The 27,255-nt window shown below is 44.9% G+C and overlaps 2 protein-coding genes across 5 annotated transcripts in view; one reads left to right on the forward strand and one right to left on the reverse strand.

Moving 5' to 3' along the window:
- PCSK7 (proprotein convertase subtilisin/kexin type 7) overlaps window positions 1-5,166 on the reverse strand; it is a 25,917-nt gene extending 20,751 nt beyond the window's left edge. For all 3 annotated transcript variants that reach the window (XM_012470431.2, XM_021671169.2, XM_064375451.1), the window contains exons 1-5: window positions 5,086-5,166; window positions 3,409-3,528; window positions 2,444-2,923; window positions 1,293-1,427; window positions 549-714 (exon numbers count right to left, since the gene is read on the reverse strand). In XM_012470431.2, the coding sequence (XP_012325854.2) occupies window positions 549-714; window positions 1,293-1,427; window positions 2,444-2,911 (769 nt within the window). In that variant the 5' untranslated portion in view covers window positions 2,912-2,923; window positions 3,409-3,528; window positions 5,086-5,166. The remainder of the gene's footprint in view (window positions 1-548; window positions 715-1,292; window positions 1,428-2,443; window positions 2,924-3,408; window positions 3,529-5,085) is intronic.
- A 561-nt stretch (window positions 5,167-5,727) lies between these two features.
- Window positions 5,728-27,255, forward strand: part of RNF214 (ring finger protein 214) — a 68,595-nt gene continuing 47,067 nt past the window's right edge. Inside the window, exons 1-6 of one of the 2 annotated variants that reach the window (XM_021671170.2) lie at window positions 5,728-5,783; window positions 7,292-7,404; window positions 11,813-12,326; window positions 13,024-13,083; window positions 18,978-19,118; window positions 21,031-21,170. In XM_021671170.2, the coding sequence (XP_021526845.1) occupies window positions 7,298-7,404; window positions 11,813-12,326; window positions 13,024-13,083; window positions 18,978-19,118; window positions 21,031-21,170 (962 nt within the window). In that variant the 5' untranslated portion in view covers window positions 5,728-5,783; window positions 7,292-7,297. The other variant, XM_021671171.2, reaches the window with a different exon arrangement.

Genomic DNA, 27,255 nt, shown 5'->3' on the forward strand with positions numbered 1-27,255 from the left:
GCCCTCTGCTGGAGTGTAAGAGGAATACAGTTAGTCTATTCAGTCTGTAGATTCCTAAGCACTTATTAGGAGTTACGGTGAGGGCTTCACCATTCATTCTCTTCACTGTCTCCCCTGATGGACAGAGGTTGAGTGTGAAGGAATCACAGAGAATCACAGAACCACCTCCAGGGAGGAATAGGGCTGCTCAGCTCTCCCAAAAAGATGGAGAGCAGTCCATGACCATCAGTGGTACTGGGAGCTGGAGAGCTGGGACACGCAAGAGTTGCCCCCACAGATGTATCGGATCATTGAGGAAGAACTGACAAAAAGGCAGTTTGTAAATTATGGAAATACAAATAGAAAAACACGTTTGAAACACCACTGTACTGAAAAATCCATGAGCTGATTTGTCCTACAGACACCTATTATAAGCTTATCCTTGCTCTAGGCTATGTGTGCCAGCTGGGCTATGGGATAGAGGCATTTCAGAGTAGGGAGGGGTGCAGGAAATGAAGACTGGAGTCACAGGAGCAGCCTACCAACGCTAGGTTGGAGGCACAAGTTACCTGCGATGCGGCTCCCGTAGGCCACGCCCACGGCACAGAAGCTGTTGTTGGGCACAGCCGCGATCTCTCCTGCACATCGCGTGCCATGGTGGTTGCCATTCTCCACATCCGGGTGAGGCATGGGGTCAGGGTCATTAGAGTTGAGGTCATAGCTACCCTCAGGGCTCTGAAATATTTTGGGAGTGACATGTGATCATTCACTGGTTAGGGGGGTCAGGTCCTGGGGTTCAGGGAGAGAAAGGAAATGGGGGTTTGGGACTCGAAGACAGGGCAATAAGCCTTTCTATCTGCAAACCACACTGGCTAAAAGATATGGGCAAAGGACTCTGGGGCAAAACTGAGAAGTGCCACAGCTCCCAGCAAACTTCCCTTGCCCATTATGCAAATGTGCCTACTGCTCCACAGCTTGGGAAACCTGGAATAAAAGGCAGGTAGGGCTCAGCAGGGGCCATGCTTTAGACAGAGGAAGGCACTCGGATTTCTGGATTTCCGTCAAGAAGGAAGCTGCCTACAGGGGCCATTCCTTACTCCTCAGAAAGGGACTAGAACAGGAAGCAGGACTGCTCTCCCTTGCCTTGACTGCCAGTCGGGAATGCTGGCTGGGGAAAAGGAGGATGAACTCCATCCCACCTCCCAGGCTCTTTTGTTTGGCCCAAACAGCTCTAGAAAAGGGGACAAGACTGAGGCAACATCAAGAAGGAGGTAAGATGTGGGGGTGCAGGTAGTCGTTCTAGGGCCACTCACATAGTTGGGTGCAATGTCCTGGATGGTGTGCTCCACTCCGTCATCCACTACCACCACCGTCACCCCTCGCCCAGTCACATTGTGCTCCCACACACCCGTCACATTGATGTCCCTGCCTGGGATCCGTCGGTTATTCTGTAAGAGAGACAGGGTGGGGATCCAGTGACACACAGCCCAGCCCAGAGGGAGATGAAGTTGTAGCTGGCAGCCCCTTTTCACCCTTGGCCTGCACCAAAGAGCCAGACAGAGGTTGCAGACCTATAGTCAGGTGGGAACAGAGCCACGGAGGGGCAGGTGAGAGCTCTGCCACAGCCTCGGAGTCCAAGAGAGCTCACCATCAGTCATAGGTGATTCAAGGTAAAATGGTGGCTAGGGTTCAGGGTTGGATGATACACTTCTTTTTTTTTTTTTTTTGAGACGGAGTTTCGTTCTTTGTTACCCAAGCTGGAGTGCAATGGCGCGATCTCGGCTCACCGCAAACTCCGCCTCCTGGGTTCAAGCAATTCTCCTGCCTCAGCCTCCCAAGTAGCTGGGACTACAGGCTGCGCCGCCATGCCCAGTTAATTTTTGTATTTTTAGTAGAGACGGGGTTTCACCATGTTGACCAGGTTGGTCTCGATCTCTTGACCTCGTGATGCACCCGTCTTGGCCTCCCAAAGTGCTGGGATTATAGGTGTGAGCCACAGCACCCGGTTGGATGATACACTTCTTATGCCAATGATAGTATCATATCACTTATGTCATAGTGTTTACCATGTGTCAGGCACTGTTCTAAGTGCTGCACATGTACACATTTACTTACCCTAACCATAACTCTATGAGGTAGGCACTATTACCATCTCCACTTTATAGATGGGGAAGCTGAGGCACAGAGCTTAAGCAGCTTGCCCAAATGCGCATCCTAGAAAGTGGCAGAGCTGGACCATGAGCCCAGGCAGTCAGGGTGCACCATCTGTGCCCTGAGCACTGCAGAACACTAGCTTCTAGAAGACAGTAGAGGGGAGGGAGAGCCAAGAGAAACACTACAGAAACGGGAAATGGTCCCTCAGGCAAAGGATGGAGGCAACTGAAGAGTGCTACAGTCAAAAGTCCACTAAAGAACTGGCCGGAACCCACCCACCTGAAACTGTAAACCGCGGGGCTGGACTCACCAGGTGCCACTGCTGAGGGTACTTGGGGTCATTGAAGTGGACGCTGCGCTTGGCCCGCCTTAGCAGCCTCTGCTCTGAGTGCCAGCGCACAGCTTCATGCCCAGCCAACACAGCCTCCACCTGCTGCCGGATGGCCTCCATCTCCAGGACCGGCCTGTGCCCAGCAGGCTGGACAAAGAGGTAGTGCCCCTGAAGCTCTCCAATGCGTCCAGCATTCACCAGCCCTGCTGCCTGAGCCAAGGCATCCGCCTGCTGCTCCAGAGTCTCTTCCTCCCCCTCACCTTCCAGGTTTTCCAGGTGCACAGCCCAGCTTGGCCCCCCTGGACCATGGCCATCAGGCCCACCTGTCCCTGCCAGGCCCATGACCCAGGGAACCAGTAACAAGAGCCCGGCTAATTCCAGCCAGAGGCAGGTGGGCAGGCCCAGGGGGGCATCCAAGTGTGGCACTTTCTGCCTCCCCTTCGGCATCAGAGCAGTGGACTGCAGACAAAGAAAAAGGATGTGGAAGAGATCGAAGAGCTGGTAACTACAGGAATCTGAGAGGGAGATACTGAGCCATCCATGCATTCCCCCTGCAAGTCCCCAAGCTGTGTCTTTTAAATTATTCAACATTTGATCCCTCTGTTCACATTGATCCCTGACCAACTGGGATAAGCCCCCAGGTAGAATGTGGGCCAGCACTAACACCAGCAGACGGCCTCCCGCAGCAAGACAGCCAATCCTTACCACCCCAGCTCATCCAGCAGGAGGTCCAGTTGCTCACAGGCACTGCACCTGTCCCCTGTTGCCACCCATGGGACTCAAAGCACACATCGCTGCTACAGACTACTGGCTGCATCGTGACTGCTTTAGCAGAGACAGCCCCTTTATCCCCACCTTTAGAGGGGACATAAATCTTTCCCTAGCTGACTCCTCAGTCCAGCTGTCCTCAAGGCTAACTCCCCATAACAGGGCCCCATGCCCACCTGGACTCTACATGAGGTTGAGCTCCTGGTCTGGCTAACCACGTCACACTCATGTTGTACAAACGGAGAAAAGGCATCACTTTCTCTGTGAGCAGTGTTGACTCAGCAAAGGCTACAGACCTGTGGAACCCAAGAACAAAGAAATAATGTCCCACCAATCCCAGTGCAACGAGCAGAAGTTAGACAAACTCCAGGACCAGGGACCAAAGAAACTTGATTACTCGTCATTTCCAAAGATCTAAAATAGGTCATAGACTGGCACAGAACTGGTATGGTGAGGCCAAATCAGTATAACACCCAGAAACCCTACTTCCTGTGCTATCATGCCACCCTCTTTTCCTGTTTTTCCCTAGAGGCCTAGCAAAAAACTGTTACCAAAATGCCTCCTGAAAAAGTAGGTAATAACGTCCTAGAAGTCCAGGTGGTAGCTAACTTCCTGATTTGTGTATCTCAGAAAGATACCAGGGAAAGTAAGAGGAGGCAGGAGGTGGAGGTGAAACGGGAAGAAAGGCAAAAAGTGCAAACCAAACAGGCACAAGGGCAAACGGGCAACCAGGAGAGGAGTGACGAGAGAACCTCACTAAGCAGCTACCCCTGTACTGAGCTCAGGAGGCTGGTTTCAAGGTGAGGACTCGGGCTCCATATTGGGACTCCCATTGCCTAGGTTTGGCAGAGCCAGGGAATTGGTCTTAGGAGCCCTCAAAAAAAGAAGAACCGAGTTAGAAACTCAGGGACAGACAAATGTGGTGGCAGGACGTGTGTGTACCTATGGTGGCTAGGCTCCTTTAAAAGCCTTTGCTCTCCACTGAGTCCGCCCTAGGGCAGGGCTTGGTACTCAGACACAAACCCAAGCGGCTCTACCTCAACGCATTCCAGGAAAATGGGAATTTTACTGAAAGACTTCCTGGAAAGCGAGAGGAGAACTTATGCCACCTCTCGTTTCCCTCTAAAAATCTTCATTCCACATTTCTTCCTCTCTTTTTCTCTTAGGTTTCCAGGCATATTTCCTCTCAATCCCTCCCTGCCCCCGGGAGCCTCAATTCTCCCAAGATATTTAAGTGTCTTCCCCAGTCTGCATAATCTACTAAGTAAACAAACAAAAAAGGCCCTTGTTAGCCAGACAGTGACCCCTCTAGGCTAGCTCCTTCAGACTCCATAGATTCCCACCACAGATTTCCGGAAGAAAGAGAAGCATGACCTCCTCCTTTCTCCCAGAGGCAGAGCAGCATTTTTATCCCCCGAGCTTCTGGGAAAGGAATCTGAAATGCCTTCTGAAGGCAGATGTCAACCTCTCCCAATGGCTAGGCCTCTCTTTACAGCTCTTAGTTGACACGAAAGAAGAGGAAGGAGAGAATGGGCAGCCCGAAGTCTAAGATCCTGCTCCCAAGCGACTGCCCTCGCTGCTCTACACCCGGCTCCTAGAAGCCAGCGTGGGTACCGGGTCAGTTTCCCGATTCTCCCTCCATCGACTTCGTTCGCTCCGTGCAATGTGCCCCCTTCTCATTAGCACCCACACTATAGTGGAATCCTGGACCCTGGGGCCCTATCTCCCTGGGGTCCCCCACGCCAGGACCTCGGGCACCCTCTGAGCAGCTCCCTCATCCTCAGACGCCGGCTCCCCGAACTTCTGGGCACCCCGACTCCCCAGGTCCAGCCCACACCTAGTTCCTAACTCACCTGCCCGGCCGCAGCTGCCGCCGCCTCCCTGCGGAAACTCGCGGCTTCCCGGGAGCCTGAGGAGCAGTGACAGCAGCATCACTTCCGCCCGCGGCGCAGCCAATCAGCGCGACGCCTGCGGTCCGGCGACCTCGCGGGCCCCAGCAACCGGCGCCCGGGGTCCAGCTCCCGCGGGCGGCCTTCGCAGGCAGGGCCGTGCGGGCGCGGGGGTCTGAACCCGCAGGCTCCGCCGCCCCGAGTCCTTGGGGCATCTTCCACACGGTCCCTCTTCAGAGGGTTCTCCATGGCATCCTCTTTAAAGGGCATCTCGGTTCCGACCTTTAAAACCCCTCGTTGCTCTTCTCCCTTTGACCGCCATGGCCCCGACTTTCCCTGTAATCTTCCCAGAGGGGCTTCTGCCCTGCCAGGCCTCCTTCATTCTCGCAGTCGGCTTTCCCTTCTTCCCTGCGCCCCGGGAGAGTCCACTTGTATCTATCTCAGGGGTCTCCCGCAGCATCCCAGTGCCCCGGCGGCCCCAGCTCTGGCCGCCAGAGGGCGCCGTCGGGGGCGGCGCGGCGCCACCGCGGCCTCTCCTCTCGCGGCCGGAGCCTCGCCCCCTCCGCTCGTGCCGCCGGAAGTGGGAGGTGCCGCGCGCGGGCCGGCGCTTGACCCCTCCCCCCGTGGCTCGGCCGCCCCCTCCCCCCGCTCCGCCCGCTCAGGTGCGTCCCGTCCCTCCCCCACTTTTCTCTCGGGGGCGCGGCGCGGGAGGTGTGTGCGGGGCGGGCGTGGGAGGGGGCTGCGGGGCGAGGGCCGGGGGCGGGGGTCGGGTGGGGGGCGTGGAGGGTGCTGTGAGAACCGAGGTGGGGGTCCTGGCCTAGAAGTGGGATGAGGGGCTGGCAGCAGGGTGGGGGCCCGAGGGGAAGGGGTGGAGGGGGTCTTTTCTGAGCCAGCGGCCAGCCTAGCAGTCCCCTGTGCAGGGTGGCGGAGGCCACCCAGCCCCGCTTCCCCCCATTGTCCCCTTCCCGTCTGTCCCCTGTTTTCGCCCGAGGACCCGTGGCTCCGGCGCCGCCGCCTCGCTGGTGGTTGCCCGGGTTGCGGAGTTCTTTTTGGCACATTCAACCCTCCAGCCGGCTGTTTCTCCCCGAGCCACGGGCTCTCTAGCCACGGAGTTGCATGCGTGACCCTTGTCCTGGGGTTTCGTTCACCGGGTGCCGAGAACCCCGGGCCCTGGGCTCTTAGAGACGGCGTGTTTGCACCTGGGGGAGAAGTAATGGCGATTTGGTGCCCATTTTCTCCTAGGAGCTTTGTATAATGAGGGAAACTGAGGCACAGAGGTTCTGCGGTCTGTGACTGAGGTGTTGACATAGCCCTTTCTCCGTATCTACCCCGTGCGCTCTTCAGTGTTCTGGGGGAATACCTGTGATGCTGTTAAAATAAAAGCAAGAATGCAAACTAACCTTACATTCACCCCCACCTCCCAAGTATTTTGATTTTCTTTTCTCCTCATAAGGTCGTAAGTTTGCTCTGCAGCATAAAAGATGACCTTTGATTTTTAAAAAAGGCATCCGTTGCAGTTCCCTTACTTGTGTTGCCATGTTTTTCAGCTTGTCATTTTCATGCTAGAGAACCCAGGTTTCTTTTTTGCACCACTAGTCACTCTGAAGAGTCTGTACTTTGCTCAGTTAGTGGGTATCAGGCCTTTCCCATCTGTGGGACAGTAAAGATGCACCCTGGATTGCCCAGTATGGCATTACTTGTTCACTTACTGGCAAGCACCTCGAAAAACTTCACTTAAATTAATGGAGAATGCTTTGAATATAACAACCATAAAGTGATTTAAAAACATGAGATCTGATTGATACTAGGCCAAAAGGTACATCTTTTATTATAAATGATAGCAGACAAAGTAGGCATGGGACCACTTGGAAGATCCTCACAAACTATGATCTGTTGTTTTAAATGACAACATTTCTGCCAAAAGTGAAGATGAGATCTTGGCATAGACTCCTAGATATTTATGTAAATACAGTGACTCCTGAGGATTGTGTCCACTGGGACCTTGCATGCAATGTCTCTTTTAATACTCTTAAGTATTTTCTCCTGGAGCCCAGGTTTTTGTGTTTCTTTACTGGAACAGCTCTGTTGTGTGGACATTCTGAGGGGGGAGAGATACGTTTGTTTTAAACTTTGGAAACTTGTAGCCTGTAATTTGTTTCTGAATGTACAGAGCATAATGGCAGCGTCTGAGGTCGCTGGTGTTGTGGCCAATGCCCCCAGTCCTCCGGAATCTTCTAGTTTATGTGCGTCCAAATCAGACGAAGGCCTCCCAGATGGTCTAAGGTAATGTGTGGACTCCTGACTGGGAAGATTCATTTGGGTAAAGGGTTTTTGAGATGGTCTTGTGTAGCTGGTTTTTCTTTTTGGCTCTGATGGCACTGAACTAGCTTTTTTTTTTTTCTCGCCCCTGCCCCCCTACACTAACTTTTTAAAGGTAGAGGACTATCTGATCTATCTTTGTATTTCTAGTATCCAGCACAGCATCTAATACTTAGCAGTCATGCTAAATGTTTGGGGAATAAATAGATTAGCATACATGGGGTCAAACTTGTTAAAAAATGCCAAAAATTTTCAGCCACCTCCTACGTGGACTGTATGTTTGTTTAACCATATATTTATATGTTATATATGAGAAATCAGAAATGTTATATAGGCGTGGATATCTAAGTATATGTACACATATGGAAACACAGTTACCCAAAGTTACATTTTACAGTAGCTAATATGATACATTGTTGTGTACAATGTTGAACTAAATTAACTATAGTCATCCCACAGTATATGTTAGAGATTGGTTCCAGGACCCCTACTGGGGATACCAAAATTTGTAGATGCTCAAGTCCCTTACGTAAAATGGTATAGTATTTTATCTGGGACAGGCACACACCCACCTCTCTTAAAACAATTAAAAAGATTAAAAAATTAAAAAAATATAAAATTTGCATATAACCTACACATGTCCTCCCATATATTTAAATAATCTCTAGGTTATTTACAACAACTAATAAAATGTAAATGCTATATAAATAGTTGTATTGTTTAGGGAATAATAACAAGGAAGGACGTTTGTACATGTTCATTACAGATGTAACCATCCAGTTTTTTTCTGAATATATTTTTTTAATGGTTTCAAATGTATTTCACTTTTAAATGATTTATTTTTATATTTTAAAAATGGACACAATAACTGTAGATATTCATGGTGGTGGATAGTGATGTGCATGTAATGTATAGTGATCAGATCAGGGTAATTAGCATATCGATCATCTCAAACATTTATTCTTTTGAATATTTTCAGTCCATGGTTGGTGGAATCCATGAATGTGGAACCTACGTTCTACATAAAGAGGCCAACTGTGTATTTTCACTCAGCTCTTTTTTGTTTGAGTCAGAATCTTGCTCTGTCCTCCAGGCTGGAGTGCAGTGGTGTGATCTCAGCTCACTGCAATCTCTGCCTCCCGGGGTCAAGTGACTCTCCTGCCTCAGCCTCCTGACTAGCTGGGATTTTGGCGCCCGCCACCACGCCTGGCCAATTTTTTTTTTGGTATTTATTTCCTTTTTTAAAAATTTAAGTTCTGGGATACATGGGCAGAATGTGCAGGTTTGTTACATAGTTATACACATGCCATGGTGGTTTGCTGCACCCATCAACCCGTCATCTGCATTAGATATTTCTCCTAATGCTATCCCTCCCCTAACCCCTCACCCACAACAGGCCCCAATATGTGATATTCCCCTCCCTGCGTCCATGTGTTCTCATTGTTCACCTCCCACTTCTGAGTGAGAACATGCAGTATTTGGTTTTCTGTTCCTGTGTTAGTTTGCTGAGAATGATGGTTTACAGCTTCATCCATGTCCCTGCAAAGGACATGAACACATCCTTTTTTAGTGCTGCAGCCTGGCTAATTTTTGTATTTTTAGTAGAGACAGGGTGTCACCATGTTGACCAGGCTGGTCTCAAACGCCTGACCTCAAGTGATCTGCCCGCCTTGGCCTCCCAAAGTGCTGTGATTACAGGGGTGAGCCACTGCACCTGCCTCCCTCAACTCTTTTCTAGAGTACCTGAGACCTCTAATACTTAACTACAGCTAACACTTAACTACATCTCTCTATGTGTTAACACATTTAATCTTCACAACAGTCCCAGGAGGTAGGTGATAATATTATTCCCATTTATAGGTGAGGAAACTGAGACACAGAGAGGTTAGTAATTTGCCCAAGGTTTCCAAGCTATGTTGGAGTCAGAGTTTGGATAAAATCAGCTATATGCGCTAGTAATAATAATGGCAGCTAAGGTTTATTGAATGTTTACTATGTGCCAGGCACTGTACTGAGTACTTTATGTGCATTATCTTACGTAATCCTCACAACAGTTTTACAAATGAAGTAACTTGCCCAGAGTCAAACAGCTTGTAAATGGGGTGGGGGGGGTGGAGTCAGGATTCAAACTCAGGTACTGTATTTCCTGAATTTTTAATTAAGCACCCCCTCACAGTTAACTCTCAGCAAGAAGGAATCAGCTTCGAGTGTTTATGGTGGTTCAAGTGTTTATATTATTGATCAGAGTCTCCCTCTATCACCCAGGCTGAAGTGCAGTGGTGTGATCATGGCTTACTACAGCCTCCACCACCTGGGCTTAAGCAGTGCCCTCACTTCAGCCTCCCAGGTAACTGGAGCTATAGGCACCAGCCACTGCTCTCGGCTAATTTTTAAATTTTTTGTAGAGACGGTGTCTTGCTGTGTTTCACAGGCTAGTCTTGAACTCCTGACCTCAAATGATCCTCCTGCTTTGATCTCCCAAAGTGTTGGGATTACAGGCATGAGCCATTGCTGCTGGCCAAGGTATTCTTTCAGTTGTTTTATTTTGAACAAGTACTATTGAGGAAAGAAAGATACCTCAACCTGAATCCTTAGTCAGTGCTGGTGGGTATGCTCAAGAGTGTCAGTTGTAGACTTAGTTTAAAAAAAGCGGGTGGGGTCAAAGAAATTAAACAGAGACTTAATTCCTGTGTTTAATTCCTGGGTGAAAGATGTACAACTGTGAATGTTGGATGTCACCGTAAATATGTTTTAAAGACCTCTTTAAAAAGCAATACCTCGGCTGAGTGCGGTGGCTCATGCCTGTAATCCCAGCACTTTGGGAGGCTGAAGTGAGTGGATCACCTGAGGTTAGGAGTTCAAGACCAGCTTGGCTAACATGGTAAAACCCCATCTCTACTAAAAATACAAAAATTAGCCAGACTTGGTGGCGGGTGCCTGTAATCCCAGCTACTTGGGAGGTTGAGACAGGAGAATGACTTGAGCCTGGGAGGCAGAGGTTGCAGTGAGCTGAGATTGCGCCACTGCACTCTAGCCTGGGCGACTAAGCAAGAGACTGTCTGAAAAAAAAAAACAAAAAAAAAAAACAATACTTCACTTCAGCCTGGGTAACAAAGTGAAACCCTGTCTCAATAATATAAATAAATAAAGCAGTACCTTGAAAGGCTGTGACAAATGACAGAATATCCTAATGTTAAGCATATGTATACTTACTGTCTGGGATAAAATGTCTATTGACAGCTTCAATTTTGGATTCAAAATTGTCTGTACTTGAAACAACTTAAAGTGTAGGTGCTATACTCTGGAAAACTGTTGAAGGAAAAAAGTGGTTCTGGTCAAATATCTGTATAATGAGTTTGAATGAAAATTATTGTTGTGAAAGGTGAGAGAGGAATAAAAACATGTCTAAGTTCATATTTTATTATAATATTATGTATAACTAAATTAGTACATGTAGGCTGGGTGTGGTGGCTCACGCCTGTAATCCTAGCACTTTGGGAGGATCACCTGAGGTCAGGAGTTTGAGACCAGCCTGGCCAACATGGTGAAACCCTGTGTCTATTAAAAATACAAAACTTAGCCAGGCGTGGTAGTGCACGCCTATAATCCCAGCTACTTGGGAGGCTGAGGAAAGAGAAGGGCTTAAACCCAGGAGGTGGAGGTTGCAGTGAGCCGAGATCATGCCACTGCTCTCCAGCTGGTGCGATGGGAGTGAGACTCTATCTCAAAAAAAAAAAAAAAAATTAGTGCATGTAACTAAATTAAGTATTCTAACTAGCATTAGGTTGTTTCATCTGTATCCCCAAAAGTTATTCAAATTGGCTCTCAAAAATTATTTGGATCTTCAGAGTCATTTATGTTTGGCTATTTACTGTAGACTGTCTTTAGAACCTAGGTTTTTGGCCGGCTGTGGTGGCTCACACCTGTAATTCCAACACTTTGGGAGGCTGAGGCAGGCGGATGGATCCTTTGAACCCAGAAGTTGGAGACCAGCATGGGCAACATGGCAAAATCCTGCAAAAAATACAAAAAATTATCTGGGTGTGGTGGCATGTGCCTGTAGTCCTAGCTACTTGGGAGGCTGAGGTGGGAAGATCCCATGAGCTGAGGAGGTTGAGACTGCAATGAGTCTTGATTGCGCCACTGTACTCCAGCTTGGGTGACAGAGTGAGATCTTCTCTAAAAAAAAAAAAATACAAAACTAGGTCTTAACCACTAAGTTATACTACTTGCACATGGCATAGAAATCACTGGGTTTAAAGTAAGTTCTTCATTATGATAATGGGGAGGGTTCACATAGTCTAGTTTTGTTCTTCTAGTAGTTATATTGAAAGTATTATATACTTTTCTTATTATCTTATGTGTTTGATAGCACCAGAGACTCTGCACAGAAGCAGAAGAACTCATCTCTATCGAGTGTAAGTAGCCAAACGATAACCAAGGAGAATAACAGAAATGTCCACTTGGAGCACTCGGAGCCGAATCCTGGTTCATCAGCAAGTGACACTTCTGCAGCGCACCAGGCAGTTTTAGGAGAAAACTTGGTAGCCACAGCCCTTTGTCTTTCTGGCAGTGGGTCTCAGTCTGATTTGAAGGACGTGGCCAGCACAGCAGGAGAGGAAGGAGGGGACACAAGCCTCCGGGAGAGCCTCCATCCAGTTGCTCGGTCTCTTAAGGCAGGGTGCCATACAAAGCAGCTTGCCTCCGGGAATTGCTCTGAAGAGAAATCCCCACAAGCCTCCATCCTGAAGGAAGGCAGCAGGGACACGGGCTTGGATTTCCGACCTGTAATGCCTCCAGCAAATGGGGTTGAAGGAGTCCGAGTGGATCAGGATGATGATCAAGATAGCTCTTCCCTGAAGCTTTCTCAGAACATTGCTGTACAGGTCATGTGTCGAGTTTCTGCTACTAAAATGGAATTGGCGGGGCGGGGTTCAGGGTAGGAGGTAGTTCTTCATATTTGGTGGAGAATTTGCTGTCTTGTTTTGTTTTTTGTTTTTTGTTTTTTGTTTTTTTGCTAGCAACCATCATACTGCTTTCATACAGTGCCATGCAGTGACTTCATTCTGATGTTCAGTAAATAAGAAAGTCAGTAGCCACTGTCTAATCTTATGGCAAGTAGGAATTTTATGGCCTACATATAGTTTCTTTCACTGAATAACTGATGAGTGCAGGACATTAGCATTCATATTTATCACCTTTGTCCTTGCAGGAAGAATCCTTGTTAATTCTCTGAATCACATCTCAAGCAGTATAGTGTATCCTGCCTTCTAGTGATGGGTGGCTTTGTTGTAGGAGAAAGTGTGTGCACAACAGACTGTAGAGGGCAGACTTCTCATCTCAGACTTGAGGCTTTCTCTCAATCGTTGGGTCTTGTTCAAGTTATTTTGTGGAACCGATGATTAATGCAGTGTGGATGTTGGTGTCCATTTGCCAGAACTACATTGCTTAGTTTGCTTGGGAGCTGGTAAGGGGAAAGGGCAAAAAGTTAGTTACCTCTGGCAGAATTCTAGGAGTTAGTGGTTCTGCCTCTTTTAATGTGTCTCTGAATAGTTCTCAATAAAACTGTTTTTTCCTTTATAGACTGATTTTAAGACGGCCGATTCAGAGGTAAACACAGATCAAGATATTGAAAAGAATTTGGTAAGTATTTAAACTGTCATTGTTGTTACATGAAACCATTCAAACAGAGGATCTAGAGGCAATATCACCTCAGTTAGAAAAGGTGCAGGAGTCCCCTTCATAAAATTCATGACAGATGATCAGCTAACTTTTCCTTGATTACTTCCAGAGATAGGAAGCTTACAACCTCACAAAGCAACCAGTTACATTAAAAAAACAAACAAAAAAAAGTAGTTCTGGCCAGGTGCGGTTTCTCACATCTGTAATCCCAGCACTTTGGGAGGCCAAGGCAGGTGGATCACAAGGTCAGGAGTTTGAGACTAGCCTGACCAACATGGTGAAAAACCCCATCTCTACTAAAAAAGATAGAGAAATTAGCTAGGTGTGATGGTACATGCCTATAGTCTTAGCTACTCAGGAGGCTGAGGTGGGAGGATAACCTGAGCCCAGGAGGAGGAGGCTGTGTGAGCTGTGATTGTGTGATTGTACTGCAGCCTGGGTGACAGTGAGACTGTCTGAAACAAAAATTTAAAAAAAAGAAAAGGCCAGGCATGGTGGCTTATGCCTGTAATCCCAACACTTTGGGAGGCTGAGGCTGGTGGATCACCTGAGGTCAGGAGTTCCAGACCAGCCTGACCAACATGGTGAATACCTGTTTCTACTCAAAATACAAAAATTTAGGCCAGGCACAGTGCCTCACACTTGTAATCCTAGCACTTTGGGAGGTGGAGGCAGGTGGATTGCCTTAGCTCATAGTTTGAGACCAGCCTGGGCAACGTGGCGAAACCCCGTCTCTACTAAAAATACAAAAAAAATAGCCTGGCACGATGGTGCTTGCCTGTAATCCCAACAACTCGAGAGGCTGAGGCACGAGAATAGCTTGAACCTGGAAGGCAGAGATTGCAGCGAGCCAAGATCGCACCACTGCACTCCAGCCTGGGTGACAGAGCTAGACTCTGTCTCAAAAAACAAACAAACGAACAACAACAACAAAAAAATTAGCCAAGGGTGGTGATGCATGCCTGTAATCACAGATACTTGGAGGCTGAGGCAGGAGAATTGCTTGAACTCGGGAGGCCGAGGTAGCAGTGAGCTGAGATTGAGCCACTACACTCTAGCCTGGGCAAGAGAGTGAGACTTCATCTCAAAAAAAAAAAAGTTCAGACTGGGCACAGTAGCTCACGTCTGTAATCCCAGCACTTTGGGAGGCCGAGGCGGGTGGATCCCTTGAGGTCAAGAGATCGAGACCATCCTGGCCAACACGGTGAAACCTTGTCTCTACTAAAAATACAAAAATTAGCTGCTCGTGGTGGTGCACACCAATAGTCCCAGCTACTCAGGAGGCTGAGGCAGGAGAATCACTTGAACCCCAGAGATGGAGGTTGCAGTGAGCTGAGTTCGTGCCACTGCACTCCAGCCTAGCAACAGAGCAAGACTCAGTCTCAAAAAAAAGTTCTTATTATAGCTTTCTCTTGAGCTTTTATGGAATAAATCCAGTTCCTTTTCTCCTTGTTAGCCTTGTGTATATTTAAAGTTTTTTTATGCCTCTTCCCCTTATTCTCTTATTCCCCAAATTGAAACCTTTCCAGGTGAAACATCCCCAGATGTTTTTAGTATTCTTTTTGATACTATTTTCCATTTCTGTATTATCATTCTGGTTACTTTCACCTAGACATGTTCCATTTTATCAATATTTGTTTTAAAAAGCGATCTTGAGAACCATATGTAATAGTATAGAGATAGTATAATTACTTTACAATACAGTGGGTCTCTCAGTATCTCTCATTCTAGGCAGTATTTCTTTTTTTTTTTTTTTTAAGACGGGGTTTCACCATGTTGGTCAGGTTGGTCTTGAATTCCCAACCTCAGGTGATCCACCCGCCTTGGCCTCCAGAGTGCTTGGATTACAGGCATGAGCCACCATGCCCAGCCTAGGCAATATTTCTTAAGCTTACATTGACTTATTTTGGCAACTCTGTTAAGCTTTTAGTCAAACTCCATCCAGTCTTTTTTCCATGTATTATTTACTTGTCTTTCTAATTTTATCCCTATATAGTTGGTTTTTGAAACATAAGTAGAGACTATCACACCTATCTTTGTTAAAATGTTCCCTTTGATCCATCTCAGGCTTTTTGTGGCTAAAACTTCTACCTTTAAGTATATGGATATCTAAATGTACATTTTTTAAAGGGAAAGTAATGCTGGGAAAGGCACGTTAGGGAGAGGTCTTTAGGATAAGATAGATTAATTTATGAAGAGGGTATAAAAAGAGTGCTTGTAGCAACCAGATAAGAGAGTGGATATTTGGTACAAATTGAACAAATTGAAGGGCAGATGGAAAAAAGTTATTGGTAGACATTAACCAGATGAAGCCAATAAAAATTTTAAAATAGAGAGTAGCAACTCGGGACTCAGTTGTAACATTCAAGTTACAATTAGCAGGAATGAATGGAAACCCAGCAAGTTACTGAGCCAAAAGAGGCCCAAGGTTGTGTTTTGTTTGGCTCTATTGTTGAGTGGTAGTGAGGTCCATAGGCTTTTAAAAAGGAAGTGAGGCCGGGTGCGGTGGCTCACGCCTGTAATCCCAGCACTTTAGGAGACCAAGGCAGGCATATCACCTGAGGTCAGGAGTTCAAGACCAGCCTGGCCAACATGGTAAAACCCTATTTCTACTAAAAAGACAAAAATTAGCCAGACATAGTGGCTGGTACCTGTAATCCCAGCTACTCTGAAGGCTGCTCCAGAGAATTGCTCGAAGCCAGGAGGCAGAGGTTGCAGTGAGCCCAGGCTGGGTGAAAGAGCGAGACTCTGTCTCCAGAAACAAAACAAAACAGGGCAGTGAAACTAAGCAGGTTGTTAAGTTTGGTGGCAGTAAAAGAAACCTGACTCCTGTTCTGTTTTCTACCTTTTTCATATATATATATATATATATATATGTTTGTTTTTTTTTTCTTTTTTGAGATGGAGTTTCGCTCTTGTTACCCAGTCTGGAGTGCAATGGCGCGATCTCGGCTCACTGCAACCTCTGCCTCCTGGGTTCAGGCAATTCTCCTGCCTCAGCCTCCTGAGCAGCTGGGATTACAGGCATGCGCCACCATGCCCAGCTAATTTTTTGTATTTTTAGTAGAGACGGGGTTTCACCATGTTGACCAGGATGGTCTCGATCTCTTGACCTCGTGATCCACCCTCCTTGGCCTCCCAAAGTGCTGGGATTACAGGCGTGAGCCACCGCGCCCTGCCCGCCTTTTCATATATTTATGACCATTGCCCACTACCTGCATTTGAAATTGTTACTCCTAGTCCTAGGAACCAACTAGCCACTGATGAAGCAAAGTAACAGTGTATAAACCCTTTGACTCATTAAGGATAGACAGATTGGTTCAAGCACACCTTTAAGTTATCTCCTTGTATGTAGTAATAGTATGTACCTTAAGACTTTTTTCAGCCGGGCATGGTGGCTCACGCCTGTAATCCAAACACTTTGGAGGCCAAGGCGGGCGATCACCTGAGGTTGGGAGTTCAAGACCAGCCTGACCAACATGGTGAAACCTCGTCTTAAAAAAAAAAAAAAGACTTTTTTCCATGATACTAGTTTTCCCCCTGATCCTGTGTCCTAAACATGCATCATAGGTGGGGTGCGGTGGCTTATGCCTATAATCCCAGCACTTTGAGAGGCTGAGGTGGGTGGATTGCTTGAGTCTAGAAGTTCGAGATCAGCCTGGGCAACATAGTGAGACCTCATCTCTATAATAATAATAATTTTAAAAAATGCGTTTTAGAAAAAGAAGGAAGTAAAGGGAAAGAGTTGTGGTTAAAAAAAAAAAAAGGCAATGTGTGGTGGCTCATCCCTGTAATCCCAGCACTTTGGGAGGCCGAGGTGGGTGGATCACTTAAGGTCAAGAGTTTGAGACCAGCCTGGACAACATGAGAAGGCGGGAGAATCAGTTGAACCCAGGTGGCAGAGATTGCAGTGAGCCGAGATCGCTTGAACCTAGGAGGCAGAGATCGCAGTGAGTTGAGATCACACCACTGCACTCCAGCCTGGGAGACATAGTGAAACTCTGTCTCAAAAAAAAAAATGAGTTGGGTGCAGGGGTTCACACCTGTAATCGCAGCACTATGGGAGACTGAGACAGGTGGATTGCTTGAGGCCAGGAGTTTGAGACAGGCATACAAAAATTAACTGAGCGTGTTGGTGCATGCCTTTAATCCCAGCTACTTGGGAGGCTGAGGCACAAGAACCGCTTGAACCTGGGAGGCAGAGATTGCGGTAAGCTGAGATTGTGCCCCCGCATTCTAGCCTGGGCAACAGAGTGAGACTGTATCTAAAAAAAGAATAATCTGCTGGTTTCAACTTTTCTTTGGTTAAGATCCTCTTTCGGAATCTTTTGGAAACTTTGAATTCTCACCTCAAAAAAATATATACATACACCAGTTGCAGAGAGTTCAAAGATTCCCTGAGGTTTACCTGTAGAATCTAGGTTCAGAATTGCTAGAAAGGCATGATGCTGAGGAATCAGCTATTTGGGACAGCTTAGTCACATTTCAGTACATGGACTAAAGATTAGCTTGTGCCAAAGCCAAAGTTCTATCTTGAGACCCTTTTTTATTTTTTATTTTGTTTATTTATTTTGAGACTGAGTCTTGCTCTGTCACCCAGGCTGGAGTACAATGGTGCGCACTTCGCTCACTGCAACCTCTGCCTCCCAGGTTCAAGCCATTCTCCTGCCTCAGCCTCCCAAACTGGGATTATAGGCATGTGCCACCATGCCTAGCTAATTTTTGTATTTTTAGTAGAGATGGGATTTCACCACGTTGGCCAGGCTAGTCTTGAAATCCTGACCTCAAGTGATCCGCCCGCCTCAGCTTCCCAAAGTGCTGGGATTACAGGCATCAGCCACTGCGCCCGGCCTTGACAGCCTTTTATAAAAATGATTATAATATGATGTTTCCCCCATTCATTTCTAAAATTTTTTAATAATAGTTATTATTTAATGAAAAAATTCAATTTAGAGCTCTCAGTTTAAATATTACACAGACTACTTCATAACAAAGGTGTTTTAAGTTGACCCTCTTCAAATTTTAACATCCCTTTGAAAGGTAACCATTGATTTTCTTGATTTACTGACATAGGGGTGGCAGAACTAAACTGTTTTCAGAAGCACTTCTATTTATTTATTTATTATTGTTATTTTTTGATAGAGGCCAGGTATTGTTGTGTTGCCCAGTCTGGTTATGAGCTCCTGGCCTCAAGCAGTCTTCCCACCTTGGCCCCTCAAAGTGCTGGGATTATAGGCAGGAGCCACCATGCCTAGGCTAGAAGCTTCACTTCTAATCCCTACTTTATATGAAAGCGTGCTGAATTGTTCAGTCTGAATACCAGGTTCCCAGACCTCTTGAGTAGATCTGTTAGTTTTCAGTGTTATTATTAAGCAGTAAGGAATCATGTTCCTGGATGCTTTTTTGAGACCGAGTCTTGCTTTGTTGCCTAGGCTGAAGTGCAGTGGCATGATCTCAGCTCACTGTAACCTCCGCCTCCTAGGCTCAAGTGATCATCCCACCTCAGCCTCCCAAATAGCTGGGACTACAGTTGAGCACTGGCATGCTCAGCTAATTTTTAAACTTTTTTAGAGACAAAGTTTTGTCATGTTGCCCAAACCTGTCTCTAATTTCTGAACGCAAGCGATCTGCCTGCCTCAGCCTCCCAAAGTGCTGCTATTATAGGTGTGAACCACCATGCCCAGCCAATTTCATCATATTTTAATGAATTTAAATTAATAGAGCCACATATAGCTAGTGGCTTCAATATTGGATAGTGTAGTCGTAGAGCTCTATACAATGCCTTGGACAGGCACTAGTGAATGTTTCTTGTGATTAAATTAGGAAATACACTTTTCTGGTCTTGTTCATAATAGGATAAAATGATGACAGAGAGAACCCTGTTGAAAGAGCGTTACCAGGAGGTCCTGGACAAACAGAGGCAAGTGGAGAATCAGCTCCAAGTGCAGTTAAAGCAGCTTCAGCAAAGGAGAGAAGAAGAAATGAAGAATCACCAGGTATTCTGCTTATATTGAAATTGTCAATGAGTTAAGCAACAGTCCCTGATCAAACTTTAATTTTTTTTAAACTTTTTATTTATTTATTTTTGAGACAGAGTCTCACTCTTTCACTCAGGCTGGAGTGCAGTAGCCCTGTCTTGGCTCACTGCAGCCTCTGCCTCCTGGGCTCAAATGATCCTCCCACCTCAGTCCCCCAAGTGGCTGGAAACACAGGCATGTGCCACTATGCTTGGCTCATTTTTTGTATTTTTGGTAAAGATGGGGTTTTACCATGTCGCCCAAGCTGGTCTTGAACTCCAGACTCAAAAAATTCAACCACCTTGGCCTCCCAAAGGAGGCGTTTTTATTTCAGTTAATTCAAAAATAAAGTTTGAGCCATCCATGCCCGGCTCAAACTTTGATTTTATTTTTGAGTTAATTGAAATAAAAAGGCAAGGCCGAGTGTGGTGGCTCACACCTGTAATCCCAGCACTTTTAGAGGTCGAGGCAGGTGGATCACTGAGTCTAGGAGTTCAAACCAGCCTGGGCGACATAGCAAAACCCTATCTCTACCAAAAATACAAAAAATGGGCTGGGCATGGTGGTGCACACAAGAAACATTCACTAGTGCCTGTCCAAGGCATTGTGGTCCCAGCTACATGGGAGGCTGAAGTGGGAGGATTGCTTAAGCCCAGGAGGCAGAGGTTGCAGTGAGCTGATACTGTGCCACTGCACTCCAGCCTGAGTAACAGAACGATACCCTGTCTCAAAAAAAAAAGGTGTTAATACTCATAGACTTTTGGTAGAGAATGTTCAGATTAATTAGATACATCCGTGTTATATTATACAGCTATTTTTGAATTAGATCCGTATTTATTGACATAATACATTCATGTCAAGTAAAAGAAATCAGGATGCAAAATAATGTATGTAAAATGACTTCATTTAAAAAAAAAAGCAAAGAAATGCATACCTAAGTATACATGCCTTTGTGTGAGCATAGAGAAAGATGTGAAAGTGTGATATAAAGCAGTTAACATATTGATTACTCTTATAGGTGGCAGTGGTATGAAGTGGGGGTGGGGGTGACTCTTCATCACCTTTGCATGGTTTTACTTTTTTTTGAAACTGGGTTTTGTTCTGTTGCCCAGGCTGGAATACAGAGGGTACAATCAAGGCTCGCTGTATCCTTGACCTTCTGGTCTTGAGCTATCCTTCCACCTCAGCCTCTCGAGTATCTAGACCACAGGCATGTGTCACACGCCTGGCTAATTTTTTTATTTTTTGTAGAGACAAGATCTTTGTATGTTGCCTAGGTTGGTCTCTTAACTCCTGGATACAGTGATCTTCCTGCCTTGGGTTCCCAAAGTGCAAGGATTACAGGCATGAGCCACTGCTCCTGGCCTGTTTGACTCCTAATTGAAAAAAAAAAGCATGTGCGTTTGTATGTGTGTATGTGTGTGTATGTGTGTGTATTTGTTGTTGTTAAATAGTAAAACAAATAAAACCCATACATAAGAGACTCTTCACAAAACGAAACAAGACAATGTTTGTTGGATGTACAGACTCCCACCTGCTACAAGAACTCTTTTCTCAGCATTCTTGACAGGTGTTCATGTTCACTCAGCCTTTATTTGAACGCCAGTAATAGAGAGCTTACTGCTTCACAAGGCAGTGTATTCCATTTTTGAACAATTGTGATTGCTAGAAATTATTTTTCCTGTTGAGTTGCAATCTGCCTTACTATAACCTTCTCCTTTAGGTTTGAATACTGGCTTTTGGAGCTACTCATCAACCATATTCTTTGAATTCAGTTTGAATTCACTGAAGTCAATATGTGAATTTGTGATAGTTGAAAATAACTTTACATCAAAAGAACTAACTTATTTTCTTTTTTATTTGCGTGCGACTGTAATTGTGTGGAACTCAGGAGATACTAAAGGCTATTCAGGATGTGACAATAAAACGAGAAGAAACAAAGAAGAAGATAGAGAAAGAAAAGAAGGAGTTTTTACAGAAGGAGCAGGATCTGAAAGCTGAAATTGAGAAGCTTTGTGAGAAGGGCAGAAGGTAACTGATGTTAAGAATGAAAACCTTGTGTGTGTGTATATATGCATGAGGGGCCAGACCTGTTTGTATTTATAGTTTCTTTGCTTTCAATTTAATTTTTATTTGAAAAACAAGTGTAGAACTAAAAACTCTTCAATGACTTTAGCTTTTTCAATATCAAACATTAGACTTAATAGAAAAAAGTTCAGAGATTTATTAATACTTTGAAATAATAGCAGTTAATTGTTGAGTCCCAAGTATGGTCAAGATTTTGATACAAGCTGGATGTAGTGGCTCACGCCTGTAATCCCAGGGCTTTGGGATGCCAAGTGGGGAGGATTGCTTGAGGCCAGGAGTTTGAGACCAGCCTGAGCAACATAGCAAGACCTCCTCTCTACAAAAAAATTTTTTAAAAAATTAGCTGGGCATGGTGGCATGTGGCTGTAGTCCTAGCTACTTGGGAGGCTAAGCTGGAAGGATCGCTTGAGCCCGGGAGTTCCAGGCTGCAGTGAGCTACGATTACACCACTGCATTCTAGTTTGGGTGACAAAGCAAGACCTTGTCTCTTAAAAAAAATTTTTTTTTGTTATGCATCTGACCCCGATTTCACTTTTTAACCTGATATTTACAAGTTCAGACCATGGGCCAGGGCTGGTGGCTCACACCTGTAATCTCAGCACTTTGGGAGGCTGAACAAGGCAAATCACAAGGTAGGAGATCGAGACCATTCTGGCCAACATGGTGAAACCCTGTCTCTACTAAAATACAAAAAATTAGCCGGGCATGATGGCACGCGCCTGTAGTCCTAGCTACTCAGGAAGCTGAGGCAGGGGAGTTGCTTGAACCTGGGAGGTGGGGGTTGCAGTGAGCCAAGATCGCACCATTGCACTCCAGGCTGGTGACAGAGCAAGACTCTGTCTCAAAAAAAAAAAAAAGACAAGTTCAGACCATGAGCATATTTTGAATGATTACACTCATGTTATTCAGCATCCAAAGTAAATTTCAAACAGTAATGTTGTCAGCTATTTGTGAAAGAATTCTATAATACTAAGTTAGTGGATTTGTGTCCTTTTCTGGGTACTGCAGAAAAAGCAAAGTGTGCATAGAAGTTGGTCAAATTCTCTCAAATTTCTTAAGTTTTTTAAAATGAGCTGTTTGGAAATTGGAATAGCTATGAATACTCTGGTTTTATTTAAATTCTACCAAAATGCATTTTATTTTATCAAAAAAATCTTGGCTTTTGCTATGGATTTGGCATCCTTCAAAAAAAAATCTTGGCTTTTGCTAATGCATCAGACTGCTGAGTTAGTAAGCTCATAGCTGAATCATTTTCTGAGTCTCCAAGATGATAACTGTGAAGCTCAACATGAGGAAGAGTGTTTGAGAGAAGGCTTGTAGACCAATCAGTTGTTCTGTTGATAATCTATGATACTGAATAATTAGAAGGTGGGTCAGTTGTCTATAATGATCATTTTCCAGCAATTATGAAGAGTGTACCTGGAGTAGAACACTATTCCAGCCACTGTTAGTGATCGAAACAATTGCTTCCACCCCATGACATGGCCTCTGCCTTTGTCTTCACAATCTGCATGGGGAAGATGAGCGTAGAAATGTACATGTAGCAACTTAGCAGCAGATATTAAAGTGCAGAAACTGGGAAGATGAGTCTATAATGCTATTCTAAGCCCTGTAGAAAATTTCCTTTTGATGCGTGCTCTTTATTTATTTATTTATTTATTTATTTTGAGGCGGAGTTTCGCTCTTGTTACCCAGGCTGGAGTGCAGTGGTGCAATCTCAGCTCACTGTACTCTCTGCCTCCTGGGTTCAGGTGATTCTTTTGCCTCAGCCACCTGAGTTGCTGGGATTACGGGCAAGTGCCATCATGCCTAGCTAATTTTTAAAATTTTTTATAGAGATGAGGATCTCACTCTGTTGAACAGACTGGTCTTAAACTTCTGGCTTTGAGCAGTCCACCTGCCTCAGCCTCTTAAAGTGCTGGGATTACAGATGTGAGCTACTGTGCTCAGCCTTTTTTTAATTTTAATTTTTTTACCTTCAACAAACTCACTTTTACTCTTTACATTCTTTTTTTTTTTTTTTTGAGACGGAGTTTTGCTCTTGTTGCCCAGGCTAGAGTGCAGTGGGCACTGTTGGGTTGGCTTACCACAACCTCCACCTTCTGGATTCAAGCGATTTTCCTGCCTCAGCTTCCTGAGTAGCTGGGATTACAGGCATGCGCCACCACACCCAGCTAATTTTGTATTTTTAGTAGAGATGGGATTTCTCCACTTTAATCTGGCTAGTCTCGAACTCCTGGACCTCAGGTGATCCGCCTACCTCGGCCTCCCAAAGTCCTGAGATTATAGGCGTGAGCCGCCACGCCCTAGGCTACTCTTTACATTCTTTATGTAACTCTACCATCTTTTCCATCCTATTGAATTGCTGCAGATGGTTATTGATACTAATAATTCTGGTGTTCGTATTCTTGAAGATCCATTTTTTTCGTTAAATTTATATGTCACAGTGTCAGAATAATGTTTTTTGCCATTCTTTCTGTTAAATATGGGGTTCATTTTCTGGAAGCAGGGGGGATATCTTCTGTAAGTATCTTTGTTCTAGCAGTGGTGTAGGTTTTGCTTAGCATTCCATCATTCATAGGAACCAGGATGCATAGATTTTGTTCATTATATTGGTCACCTTGGCCTGCCATAACAGAATACCACTAACTAGGTGGCTTAAACAACAGAATATTTTACAGTTCTGGAGGCTGGAAGTTCAACATAAAGATGCTGGCAGATTTGGTTTCTGGTGAGACCTCTTTTCCTGGCTTGCTGACAGCTGCTTTCTGGTCTCATGTGGCTTTTGCACTATGTGTGCACATTCCTGGTGTCTCTTCCTCTTCTTATAGGGACACCAATTCTATTGGATTAGGTTCCCATTTTATGAATTCATTTAACCATAATTGCCTCCTTCAGGGCCCTGTATCCAAATGCAATTACACTGGGGTTAGGGCTTCAACATATGAGTTTTAAGGGACACAATTTAGTCCATAACAATTGTATTTCCTGTTTATAATGCCTTCTTTCATTTATTCAGCCAGCATTTATTGAGTATCTATTATGAGCCAGACAGTAGGGCCTGGAGAGTAAAAAGTCTTCAAAGAGATTACTGTTTATCAGGGGAGACAGGTAGATAAACAGATGATTGCAAAATAGTGTAATGATACCGTAATAGTGGTAGTACGAAAGCATCTGAAAGAGGTACATAACCCAGAGTTGGTAGGGGGAGTCATAGAGGGCTTCCCAGGGGATATAATTCCAGAATTGATAAGGGGCAAAAGATAACCACCAAAATGATCCTTGGTTTGATCCTGAATTAAACAAATTGTAATTATAGGACATTTTGGAATAATTGGGAAAATTTCAGTAGGGACTACATGATAGGTAATATTGTGTCAGTGTTATGTATTTTGGGTGTACAAACCTATGTTGTTGAAAAAAGCTTTTTTAAGAAATTAAAAAAGCGTTTTGGGTGTGATTATGATGTTTCATTATGTAGAAGGATGTTCGTGTTCATAAGAGATACTTTCTGAAGTTTTAGGAGTTAACCTGTCATGATGTAAATGTGGCAAAAAAAAGTATCAGCTGGTCTAGATGACAGGTAGATATTCATTTTTTTATTTTGTTAACTTTTTGTTGGTTTGAAATTTTCAAAGAAAAAGTAACAGGGGTCAGGGTAGGAACAGGGAAGAATTAGCCAGGCAACAAATGAAGGAAAAGACATTGCTCAGAGGTGAGAGAGAAAAGCAACCGAGATATGAAGTGGAGAAATGAGGCCAGATCAGAAAAGGCTCTTATACTCTGTTAAGGAGTTTGGGTTCTTCTATGATAGAAGTAGTGAAGGATTTTAAGGGAGGAGAGAATCAAATGACACAATTTTTATTTTATTTTATTTTTTTAGATAGACTCTCACTCTGTTGCCCAGGCAGGAGTGCAGTGGCATGATCTTAATTCACTGCAATCTCCATCTCCTGGGTTTAAGTAATTCTCCTGTCTCAGCCTCCCAAGTAGCTGGGACTAGAGGCCTGTGCACCATGCCTGGCTAATTTTTGCATTTTTTTTTTTTTTTTTTTTTTTTGAGACGGAGTTTCGCTCTTGATACCCAGGCTGGAGTGCAATGGCGCGATCTCGGCTCACCGCAACCTCCGCCTCCTGGGTTCAGGCAATTCTCCTGCCTCAGCCTCCTGAGTAGCTGGGATTACAGGCACGCACCACCGTGCCCAGCTAATTTTTTGTATTAGTAGAGACGGGGTTTCACCATGTCGACCAGGATGGTCTCGATCTCTTGACCTCGTGATCCACCCGCCTCGGCCTCCCAAAGTGCTGGGATTACAGGCTTGAGCCACCGCGCCCGGCCAATTTTTGCATTTTTAATAGAGATGGGGATTTCACCATGTTGGCCAGGCTAGTCTCGAACTCCTGACCTCAAGTGATCTGCCCGCTTCAGCCTCCCAAAGTACTGGGATTGTAGGCGTGAGCTACCATGCCTGGCCTACAATTTGCATTTTAAGTAGATCACTTGGGCAGTTGGAAAAGGGATTGGATTAGTGTATTTGACCATTTAGGAGACTTATCTTGTCAGAGCCTAGGTTAGAATAATTATGGCTGAAACTAAAGTAGTGCCAGTGGGAATGAGAGAAGTGAGCATATCTGTAAGACATTAGGGGCAATACTGATCAATGTGGGTAGACAAGGTTGAGTTAGGGATAACTCCCATATTTCTGGCTTGGAAAATTAGAGAAATAATGGGGTTCTTTGATAAGATGTCTTATCTGTCTTAAATGTTTTAACTTAAATTTTGCCGCCTTTGCAAAATTGCCTTTGCCATTTCTTTATGAACTGAATCTGAAATTTTTTTTAAATGTTTTATTCTTTTGTTTTCTCTTATACCACTTAATTTAGTGCCATATATCTGGTAATTATATGGTAAGTATTTATTGGATCACTGGATTGGAAATTAAGGGAATTTCACATTATATTATATAAAGATGAATTTGCTTAATAAAAATCTGCTAAGTGCTTTGTATTATTTGAAAGTCGTCACTATGTATTTCAATGTAATTATAATTTTTTTATTTTTAGAAACAGGATCTCACTCTGTTGGTCAGGCTGGAGTGTAGTGGTACAGTCACAGCTCACTAAAGCCTGGAACTTCTGAACTCAAGCCATCCTCCTGCCTCAACCTCCCAAGTAGCTGGGACTACAGGTGTGCACCACCATGCCCATCTCTAAGTTTTTTTTATTTTTGTAAAGACTGGATCTCAGTTTGTTGACCAGGCTGATTTCAAACTCCTGGCTTTGACCTCCCAAAGTGTTAGGATTACAGGCGTGAGACACTGTGCCTGGTCTAATTATAATTTTTTGTTTGTTTTTTGAGGCAGAGTCTCGCTCTGTTGCCAGGCTAAAGTGCAGTGGCATGATTTTGGCTCATTTCAACCTCTGCCTCCCAGGTTCAAGCAATTTTCCTGCTTCAGCTGAGACAAACTAAATTGGCCCAAATTTAAAAGATCAAATATTTGGTTTAGTCATGTATTTGATTTTCTTTTCTCCTGGACACCTGGCTGCTTTGTCCTGCAAGTTGTCTTGCTTTTGCAGGGACAGTTTGTAGTTCCCAGTGTATATCCTTCAGGTTATTGCTGGCATTAGAAAGGTAGTTTCCCTGTTCCTGCTCTTCCAGTGCAGAACCTCTTTTAAGCTCCCTACCTTAAACAGTAACTTATTGTGGCCAGGCACACTAGTTTACCTCTGTAATCCCAGCGGGCTAAGGCGGGAGGATTGCTTGAGCTTGGGAGTTTGAGACTAGCCTGGGCAACATAATGAGACCTTATCTCTATTTAAAAAATTTAAAAAACAATGACAATAACAAAACAACAGTGACTCATTGAGAATGGCAGTAAGTAGGGCTTGTGGTGACCCTGTGTTTTAAAAGACATAATTGATTTATATTTTCATAGATGTAGCTTGGGACAAGGAGTATAAAAGCTACAATATCAAGCAATATTTTTCTTTTTTAAAAAAAATTCTCAGAACTTGCCTGATCAATTCA

This window comes from Aotus nancymaae, unplaced genomic scaffold (genome assembly GCF_030222135.1).
Source record: "Aotus nancymaae isolate 86718 unplaced genomic scaffold, 86718_ANA_hifiasm-v0.15.2.pri h1tg000012l, whole genome shotgun sequence".
NCBI classification, from domain to species: Eukaryota; Metazoa; Chordata; class Mammalia; order Primates; family Aotidae; genus Aotus; species Aotus nancymaae.